The 10697-nt window shown below is 54.4% G+C and overlaps 1 protein-coding gene across 3 annotated transcripts; it reads left to right on the top strand.

The window, feature by feature from the left end:
- The first annotated feature begins 220 nt into the window (after nucleotides 1–220).
- Nucleotides 221–9390, top strand: C11H14orf180 (chromosome 11 C14orf180 homolog). Of its 3 annotated transcripts, none has more exons than XM_048431412.3 (5): nucleotides 221–480; nucleotides 5363–5489; nucleotides 7209–7338; nucleotides 7695–7730; nucleotides 8169–9390. In XM_048431412.3, exons 2-5 carry the CDS (start codon nucleotides 5379–5381, stop codon nucleotides 8402–8404), a joined length of 513 nt encoding a protein of 170 aa, XP_048287369.3. In that variant the 5' UTR covers nucleotides 221–480; nucleotides 5363–5378; the 3' UTR covers nucleotides 8405–9390. The 3 variants fall into 3 exon arrangements, with proteins under 3 accessions (XP_048287369.3, XP_085554136.2, XP_048287370.3); XM_085698010.2 differs by lacking the exon at nucleotides 221–480 and adding an exon at nucleotides 1401–1914; XM_048431413.3 differs by lacking the exon at nucleotides 221–480 and adding an exon at nucleotides 1407–1869.
- Nucleotides 9391–10697: the final 1307 nt, after the last annotated feature.

Below are 10697 nucleotides of genomic sequence, written 5' to 3'. Positions count from 1 at the left end.
CAAGAGGTTCACAGTCCTAAACTAATCTGATATGAACACATTGGGCCAAGATGGGCAGATGCAGTGGTGCTGACCCCTGGCCTTGTCTACAGGCCTGGCCTACTGTCCACTGGGGCCCTGGGAAATGGCACCTCCCAGAGCTGGAGCCAGTGGCCTGTCTGCAAGGTTGTCGCAATTTCTGTCAAAGGGGGAGGCGGTCATAGCTCAGCCCTTGTGATCTGGATGGTTCTGTGTTCAGCATGAGGACCCAGACAGGCAACACAGCCCAGAAATAACTGTACCCTGCATGTAGCTCAGGAGCCCCGTCAGAAAGGATTCTGTGGAGACCGGTGCGGCCTACAGGTGCTGTCCAGGACCTCCCTCTTGAGAGGACAGGGAGTGCTGCTGACGGAAACCCACCAGGTCCTTACTGGACTGTGCCCCACAGCCTCCGGCAGAGCATGGTGGTTTCGGGCTCTTGTGGACCCAGGAGACAGCCAGGTGAGTAAACTGGGGACCGTGTCTGCGTGACCTTCCCATTTGGGATCAAGATTTCCAGCGACAGGTGTAGGCAAGGATCCAACTGCGGTGAGCAATGGATAAAGGCAGTCTGAGCAGACATCACACAGGTCACCATGGACACCCCAGGGTGGCTACCATTCCCTTTCACAAGGTCTGAGGGGACAGCTGCAGACAAAACAGCAGCTGGGAATCCCAGAATGCCATGTGTCCTCGTATGCATAAGGAACAGAGGGATGGTTCAGTATAACCCAGTTACCTGGTGCTCCAAGGGTCTGGGTAGTTACAATTACCAATAGCCCTAAGCCCATGCCCTGCCAATCTTTGGAAGGAGCAGGGAGGTGACCTGTTCAAACCTAGATGCTGGAGCGCTGGCCTTTAGTCACACAGGATAGTAAGCACCACATTACAGAACACAGAGCCAGGGGCTGCTCCCAGGGCAGCAGGAGGGCTAAGTCAGACGCCAGTCAGTCTTCCCTGCTTGGGCATGTCCTGTTAGGCTGATGACCCCTTCTTTTGGGCACTGCTGCAGAGCAGATCTGAGCTGCCCTGTACCTAGGCATTGGCATATGGCTTGCAATGCCCAGGGCTTAGCTCAGCTGAGGCCCTCTAAGGGAAGAATCCACACTGCCTAGAGGCTATATCAACCCTGCTTCACACCGAGGCTCCCCCAATCTCCTCAGCACTCCACCATCAACTGTGCTGCTGACACTACCCAAGCCAAAGGCCACTGAGCTGTACAGACCCAACATCTCACATGATCAGGCCTCAGGGACGTGGTTCCAGTGCCCGTTCCTACTCCTTGGTCCCGGGCCAGGGGCACATGATCAGAGCCAGCAGAGACCAGCCTCGCTGGGAGCCTTCCTTAGCACCCTCCCGCTCACTTAAGTTAGGAATGTTTGCTATCTGGGGAGCTTCCAGACTATTTCTGGCTGGAGCACCCGCTTAGGGACACCAGCCCTTCCAGGGACTCCACTGCCTGACTGGCCTGCACTCTGCCTCCCGCCCTGCAAAAGGGAGGCGAGGGAGCAGGGGTGTCCACAGCTTCCTGTTTTCTTTCCAGCTGGGAAGGGGAGCAGCAGACAGCCACCTCTGTCTTGTCTGCATCCCTTCATAGGCCTTCGGCCAAGCTGCTGAGGTGCCTGGGATGGCATTCGACTTTACTGGGGGCCACCAGGCCCTGCGTATAGCAGTCCCCCTGTAGATCCAGCTGACTAGAGACCAGCGGGCGGCCAGCCCTGAGGCTGCCGAGGCCACTGCCCCCATGTCTCTGTAACGGAAACTTCTCAGGTGCTCTGTGAGCAACAGCTTCAGCTCCAGTTCCTGCCTCATGTGGGGCTCTGATCGGCAGCAGATCGCAGGACAAGGCAGGTGAGCAGCCAGACGCAAGACACGTACAATGCGACAGGGGCCCAGGTGGGCAGGCCTTGATGTGTGTGAGTGTGAGTGTGTGTGTGTGTGGCATGTGTGGGGGTGGGAGGTCAGAGGGAGGTGGGGGAGGGGTGGGGGTGAGGGGGTGAGGTGTGGGGGGAGGGATCAGCAGTACACAGGGCTCCTGTGTCTGTGTGCATGTTCAAGCAAGGAAAGCCCCATAGAGGCTCTGGCCTCCCAGGAGTCCCTCCAGAGAGGGGATTTTGCAGCAAGACAGCAAGGAAATCCAGCACTGCTCAAATGTGGAGACCGCCTGTTCCTTCAGGTCCCCAGCATGGCAAAAGTGTGAGGGTAGGCAGGGAGCAGCCATGGCTGCCAAGCTCAGTGCCAGACACTGGTCAGATCTGGGGAAGGACTTCCCTGTGTAGGGATGTCAGGGCTGGGAGGGTGCTGAAGTTCCCCATGTGCCAGCTGTTGTACTTGGCACACTGCCCACCCTAGAGACTCTCCAAAACACACCACAGACCGTGGAGGTTGTGAAGGGGGTGACAGGCACAAAGGTATAGATAGCCAGGCTGGTGAGGGGCAGTGCTGACTCCCCAAAACTCCAAGATAAGGTGAGGGAGGAAGGGTCTTTGGACAGGCCCTGGAAGACAGTCTAGGTTTGGGGTCCAGTAAGGAAGCAGGAGCTCCAGAGGCCCCAGTTCAGAACACCAGGGCTGTATCTTGGACAGAGCCCTTCTCTCTGTGACTGTCCTGTGCTAGCTGTCTGCAAACACCATGTTCATCTGCCTGGATCACGGGTGCAATGTCCACGCTTGGCTCTGCAGACTGGCTGGCATTCTTTACCTGGGTCAGGATTCCCCGCTGTTTGGGGCACAGCGGAAACCCGGCCCGGCCTTGACTATAAGGGGACAGCTGCTCGTGTTGTTTCCCTGAGTGAGGGACGGAGCCCCAGATACCAGCGCTCCCCGACCAGCATGGTTCAGCCACGGCGCCCCACAGGCCCCGGGCTCCTGGCACTACTTTCCACCCTTTATCACCCATCTGTCATGAGCCAGACTCTGAGCAAATGCACTCAAGTTACGAGCTCCCTGCTGGGGCCAAGGCCTCTGCTCTGGGGCCAGCAGGAGGGGATACCAGCAGGCTCGCTGTATCCACTACATCGGCTATGTGAGCCAGAGATGCCCCCCTCTGAACTTTTTAACGGGCGTGTGAAAGCCAGAGAACTCTCTACTTGACTGAGACCACAGAAATAAGGATGCAACCCAGATACACACACACACACACACACACACACACACACACACTCTCACATACACACAACCCTCCAACACACATGTCACACACCACACTGAAACTCATATCACACACATACCACACATTCACACACACCACACATATTCACACACACACACACGCAACACATACTCACATACCCCACATACACCCTAACACATAACACACACACTCATACATACACATATGTACACGTATGAGATTCATGTGTAAACATGCCTATGTGTACACAGATCACACGCATATGCACATTCTCACATGCTAGCACACACAAGCCACATAGTTATATTTACATGCACACATGGGTTCTCCATAGGTCAACTTCACATGCTCATACAAACATGTCCACTCATATGTCAAACAATCCCATGTATGCACATTTACATAGACATGCACACCCACAAACACATATGCTGCTATGTGTATATAAACACACACATGGGTCTAGAGAGATGGCTCAGTAGTTAAGAGCATTTGTTGCTCTTGCAGAGGGCAGGGATTTCGTTCCCAGCACCCACATGCTAGCTCATCACCGTCCATAGGATGTGACACCCTCCTCCTATTTCAGTGGGCAACCTGCACGCAATGATACACATACATACACACATGCAGGTAAAACACTCACACATAAAATAAAGTAAGTTAAGTAAGCATTTAAAAATACTCCCGCATATTGTCTCACAATCTCACAACAGACCCTGACCACAGAGGGCCAAAAAGTGGGTGCTGGAGTAAGGTGGCAGTGTGGGAGGTGGCACCGTCCCTGAAAGTGAGCCTGGAGCGTAAACCACGCCCCTCCCGCCCTCCTCCCTCCTTCCCCTGCCTCCCTCCTCATCTGTTGTTTATGGCCAGCCCTTTCCCTACCCTATAGTATTAAAGTCTGAGGCTGTGATAGGAGAACGCGCTCCCTTCTGAAGTAATCGAGCCCTGCAAACACGTCCAGGCAGACTGGAACAGGGGGGCTTCAGCCACCTGCCATACTTATTCCCGCTGAGCATAAAGACTCAGCCCTTCCATTATCTCCTTTGGAAGACTGTATGGAGGCCCCGGGTCACCCTTCAAAGTAATCATTCCTGGGGAGACTTTGAGGGGGTCCTCCTTGGAGTCAGGGTGAGCTCCTCACTCTTACCTACTCTCTGCCCTCAAGGGCAGGGCCCCTGGAATCTGTGGAAGCCACACCCACACCTCATGAAACAGGCATTCCCCAGGCCAGAGAGCTGGGAGAAGCTGAGTGGGCTGAAGGAAGAAAGTTGCCGCACACTGTTCCTTCCAGCTGGGGAAAGAGAGGAGAAACACCTTGCCGGTAACCCAGGGACATCTCCTTTCCCTATAACCTCAGTGTCTCTACCTACCAAGAAGAAGGATGGTAGTCTCTTACTCCCCAGCACCTCCCATGGCGTCAGCCCAGGCTCAAAAGCAGAGTCTGCACCCAGAACAGGACCGGAGGAGTCGTAAGGCACAGCTGAAGCTGTGGAAAATGATCACACCTGTGGGCTGTTGTGTGTGTGTGACGTGGGGTGACAAGGGGCTCAGAGAAAGAGCGGCAGACGGAGACTGGCGGGGAGTCAGGCTGAGAACTATGCAGGTACGCAGAGACAGACAGGGCCAGAGATGTGGAGGGAAAGACAAAGAGGACAGAGACAAGCGGGCTGGGCTGTATTGGGGCCCATCCTCCCAACACAAAGGCCAGCTGAAGAGGCAATGCACCGCCCAGAAAAGCCTCTCCTTGGTGAGGCACCCTGACAATGGGAAGCCCCTGCTGTCTGTTGTGTCTCCTCTGCTGTGGGGCTTAGCATATTGACAGAAGTGTTGAACATACTTACCAGGGATCTCAGAGCATTACATATTCCCATGATAAACTGGAGTCTTCCTGAGCAGCCCATGATGGTGGGTGGGCGGACAACGGTAAATCTCAGGACACTGGCACCCAAAGGAATATTACACAGTCATCAAAGGTGATCATTATGAAGACTGTGCCCGCAAAGGAAATTGCTGACGGTGAGGCTTTGCCGCTGGCAGGGTGCAGGATTTATCTGCACCGTGAGCCCTGCAGAGGGAAGCTGGTGTCTACGGGTCTGTGAGACCGGTGGGGGCTCAGGAAGCCAGCCTGGTTTTCAAGGAGAAATTTCCTCATCCTTTGATCTTTATCTCGATAGGCATGGCTTGTGCAGTAAATAATGTCTTCTTATCATAGGACCATGTTCCAGTAAATGAGGTCTGCAGCTCGAGTCCTGTGCCCTGACTCCCACCCGCAGACACGCCATCCAGCCAGAGAGAATGAGGCAGCCACGTGGGGCTCACAACCTCCCCGGATGGAGAGGGTAAAGCCATACAACCTGAAACACTAGCTCTGGCAGGCTGCTTCTGTGAGCGGGGAAGAAGGGTCAGGGGCCGGAAAGGCAGGCAGGAACCCTGTCCTTGCTCTCAAGGTATCTACTGCCCCTGGGACTCTGGAAGTCATGTGACTGGGAGCTGTGTGCAAGACAAGGAAATGGCCCCATTTTGAAGGACTTGGTTTAGTCAAAGTACCAGGTGTGGCATACCTAGCACAGCCAGAGATACAAAGAGGATCACACAAGTCTAGGGGGAGGCTCTGTTCCGCACCAGGCCAGGGGTCGCAGCTTGGGATCAGCATGCAAGGACGGTGAGGTGTCAATCAGATATGACAATCAGACTGAAGACATTGGAGAGACAGGCTAGGATGGTGGGTGGAGATGGAGGGAAGACCCATGGCTGGCTGCAGAGCTGGTTGGTGAAGGATGCAAGGGCAAGAGAAGGGGTGAAGACACAGCTGGCGAGGCTGTTGACAGCTCCATCCAGGAGAAAGCAAGAAGATAAGAGAGGGAAGTGATTCAAGGAGCAGGAGAGGGGTTCCAAGTGGGAGGAGCCCAGACCCGGATGCTTGCTGCCAGGTCAAGGAAGAGGCAGCGATGCCAGGCTAGCCTTAGCACAGGCAGTTGTGGGTGGGGCAGGAAAGCCTCCAGGGCTTCTCATCCAGTTGGGCATAGTCCAGTACCCTGCCAGGGGCAACTTAGAAACAGCCCTGGCTTCCCTGTGCTCTGTCCTACAAGCAGCCTGCTGCCCTGGGTCATGGTTGAAGACACTGAGGCTCACAAGAGCTGATGCCCAGGATGACAGGAGCAGGGCAGGAAGGTAGCCCCCGGCAATGTAGCATGTGAGTGCTGCTTTTCTCCACCTAACGGACACCCTGAAGTTCAGCCTAGGTGAAGGGAGGGAGAGATTCACATAGGACAGAGCCTAGCCAGCCAGCTGGTTATAGCCATAATCAGCTCTGTTCACTGCCTCGGCTGGGGCCCCACTCGAGAGAGCGTATGGACTCTGCCCTCGAAACCGAGCACCATCCCCATGTCTCGGGTTCCCCCTCACAAACCCTACTGGGGTCTGAACAATAGCCTGGCATCCGGGCCAATGTATGGGAGTTGAGGGGAGCAGAGAGGCATACTTCCTCTCAGAGAAGGGGGCCCAACAACCTCTGAGGCTGCAAGACCAGATCTGAGTTTTCTAGAAAGCCCTGTCCAAGGGATGGCGTCAGAAACCCTGTGTATCTCAAGCCAAGGCACACGGTTCAGGGGGGTTGTTAGGCTCTGTGCCTGACCCCTGCCATTCGTGTTCCCTGGTGAGCCTTGTGGCCTACGGCAACCTTTCCGGGGATCAGTGGGATTCTGTGCAGGCCATCTTCAGTTGGTAGGGCTACCCTTGGCACCCTTGGTCTACTGCTGAGGGTGTGGAAAGCTTCCCTCAGAGCCCCCAGAACTGAAGGGGGACACAGTCTAGGACAAAGCATAGGTCTTCTAGCCACTGAGCTCACTCACTCCTGACTGCTCAGGCTTTATTCCATGGAGCAGCAGTGCAGGAGTTGGGGAAGGTGGGCTCGTTCTGAAGTCTCCATGCCCTTCTCTGGTACCCCTGCAGTAGGTCCGCTTCACGTAGCCCAGGGGAGCCAGCAAACACTACAGCCCCGGATGCCAGGCTTGAACAGAGTAGGCTCAACAGCCATTTGTTCTCCATCCCCACCCTAGGGCGGTGACAGGAAGCGTCCCCCCTCCATCCTGAGGCCCAGACGGCAGGGATGTGGGTGTCATGGGGCTGAGCCACAGAGGACTTCAAGGCATGTGCGGTTCCGAGAACCCCTGGAGGTGGCCGTCCACTGTAAGAGCGGCCAGGGGCTTTGATGTGTGGGTCTGGGTGGGGTGGGGTGGGCAGGTGCCCTTGCAACTCTGGCATGGTCTGGGACCATCAAGAAAAGCCAGTTCTTATTCTGCCTTCCCAGACAGAGCCCCAATAAGTCTGTAATATGGGATCCTGAAGATGGGCCATGCTCAGCAGGACAGCAGCCAATAGGACAGAGTGTGTTTGTGATCATCACCACCTCCCTCTATGGAGGGGTGAGATACTGAGTAGCTTAACTCACAGGCCAGACCAGTGAGGCTTGACTGGGTACCTTTGTGTAGTTGGGTGGGAGAGCTTGATTTTCCTAACTAAATCATCTACGGTCTCCTTCCCAGACATTGCCCGCAGGGACACCACAGCCTCCGTCAAGGGTGAGTTCTGAGAAGGAGCCCCCATCTACCAGCAGATCCTGGGCCTCCACCTCTGCAGGGCAGAACCAGACACAGCCTTAACTACACCCCTGTCCCCATATCCCTAGTTACTCTGGACCCTGACTCAGTCTCCCATGATCGCCCTAGAAGTGACCCCACCTCTTCAGGGCCACTCCCCAGATCCCGGACATATCAACGGGCAATAGCACCCCTAAATAGATGCAATCTTCCCTAGGCAGGTGAGGACAAGAGTCCATGTCCCATGGATTCCATGAGACTCACCCCAGGACCCTACCTGACCATCATCCTGATGGCCAGCTGCAGGTCAACAGCCAAGCAACATAAGTCTCCCTCCACACCAGTCCCACCAGCAGAGAGAGGGAGCACCTCCCAGGGCCTCACTGGGGAGCCCCAGGACTGACCTGCCACCCCTTACAGTGCCCAACCGGCCAGCTTCCCATGGTGGCTCTCCACTCCAATCAGCACCCTGCAGTGGCTCCCTCTTCCTGTGGCTGACTCTCTGCGTTCTGCTTGGAGTGGTGCTGGGCCTGTACTGTGGCCAGGCCAAACATGTCACAGTGACCCTTCAGGACCTCTGGGATTGGCTCCTCGTCCGCATGTTGCGCCTGTGGCATGTAGTTCTTGCCTGCTGGCACTGCCTCCTGAAGCTCTGACCCATGGCTGAATGGCAGTTTCACCTCTGAACATCGCTGGAGGGTGATGTTGCTGGGGGCGTAGGGTGGCTTGGGGACTGGCACGTGGTGGAGCCCAGGCACTAAGACTAACCCAAGACAGAGTTCTGCTAGCCAATGCTTGACAAACCCAGGAGCTCCATGAGGCCGCTGTAGTGGATGAAGTGGGAGAAAGGGTGCCTCTGGCTTGAAGCTACAAATACCCCCTACTCTAGACAGCACAGGCTGGGATCTTGGGATTTTAAGATTGTAATAAAGAATTCAACCATTGTGACTAGGGATCCCTACACTCCTGCCCAGTCCTCCCTCTTGGGATCCCTGACCTGGATGCTGTCATACATGACATGCAACCCTTTCAGGATGAATATCACCTGCCTCTGAGGGGCAGTTTGGGAAGGCAAGGCCCGAACTCCTGCTGCTTTGAGTGCTGGGCCCAGTTTTTGTCTTACTATCAGGAGATGGGCTCAGGGGCCTTCCTCTGCGGTTCATGGATAGCAGGGTATTATCCTCGGAGTCCAGGTCTGATTCCTCCACTTAACACTAAGATCTTTAGAGGTCCCTGTGGTGTTGGAACAGAATCTAGCTCTGAACCAAGCTGCTCTCAGAACAATATATATATATTGTTCTGAGAGGTCCCTCTTCCAAGGCCATCAAGCCTGCCTAACAGCCGAAGGTCCTTTAAGTCTTCTGAACCTACACAGTTCTGTCGTGCATGTTGCAAGGACAAGGGAAGCAAGCACATGGTAATGAACTTCAGGACTCTCTGACCTGCCTGGAAGGGATCCCTAAAAACAGCAAGGAGGCCGTTAGATACCAGGAGGATCCACCAGGAGGACTTGGCACCACTCTGGAACAAACATTTGATCAGGGTTTGGGAGCCAGGATAAGGCTTGTCATTGTCCTCTTAATGTGCCCTCCACTTATGTGAGCAGACAGATTTCATAATAAAACACCGGTATCCTCTTCAACCTCAGGATTATTATAGAAATTAGGAATACGAGACAGTTGTTGGGTAATTTCTCCAGGGTCAAGCATGCTCATCTAGGCACCGGAGCATACCCTCCACCCACCTACCCACCCCCACAACTCACAGGTCCTTGGCAGCTGTCATTTGTGAGAATTTGGGGGACCTCCCCATGCCTCTAGGACCACATCCTCCCCAGTAAAAAGTGCCCAGATTCTTAGCTCACTGAGAGGCCATGTATCCCTCTCTGGACTTCAGGTACTACATACAGTGGTCTCTAGCTATAAAGTTTGGGAGTAAAGTCAGGGAGGGCTCGGAGAGAAACTGCTTCCAGGAGTGGTCTAGAGAGGCCCAGCTTGGGAAACCACGCACCAGGATCAGCCATCACCATGGCTACTGTTGCCTGCACCAGCCCAGATGCCCCAGGATCCGTTCCATCTCATCCCACTCTGGTAAAAGACAGGCTCATTACTGGCCTGTATTCCAGATATGGGAACAGACACTGAGAAGTGTGATGGACAACCTGAAGGTCACCCCTCCGTCCCTGATTCTGAGAGTGAATGCCCTCTAGGAGGAGGACTGGTCAACCATGTTTTATAACAGTCAGGGCTTCCCGCCTCACAGCCAGCATTTGCTGCAAAGGCCACAGAAAAAGTGTGTCCAACTCTGTAGGGGCCACAAAACTCTACCCTAGCTAGTTTTGGTTTTCGTTTTCCTTTGTTTCCTTTTACAGTGCAAACCCAGCATGGCTAGGCAAATGGTCTGCCACTGTGTTGCATCCCCAGCCTTATTTTGTTTTAGAATAAATGTTCAAAGACATACACAGAAATGCATGTGCTTAAAAGATGTCACCGAACCCCAACCTCACATCTGGAAGATGGTGTAGGAATGTGTGCATCCTCACATCTGGAAGATGGTGTAGGAATGTGTGCATCCTCACATCTGGAAGATGGTGTAGGAATGTGTGCATCCTCACATCTGGAAGATGGTGTAGGAATGTGTGCATTCTCACATCTGGAAGATGGTGTAGGAATGTGTGCATCCTCACATCTGGAAGATGGTGTAGGAATGTGTGCATCCTCACATCTGGAAGATGGTGTAGGAATGTGTGCATCCTCACATCTGGAAGATGGTGTAGGAATGGGGTACATCCTCACGTCTGGAGGATGGTGTAGGAATGTGTGCATCCTCACATCTGGAGGATGGTGTAGGAATGGGATGCATCCTCACATCTGGAGGATGGTGTAGGAATGGGTGCATCCTCACGTCTGGAGGATGGTGTAGGAATGGGTGCATCCTCACGTCTGGAGG

Source organism: Myodes glareolus, chromosome 11, assembly GCF_982192425.1.
Source record: "Myodes glareolus chromosome 11, mMyoGla1.1, whole genome shotgun sequence".
NCBI lineage: Eukaryota > Metazoa > Chordata > Mammalia > Rodentia > Cricetidae > Myodes > Myodes glareolus.
Note: the sequence above shows the minus strand (reverse complement) of the source record. Positions and strands in the feature narration are given on the sequence as shown.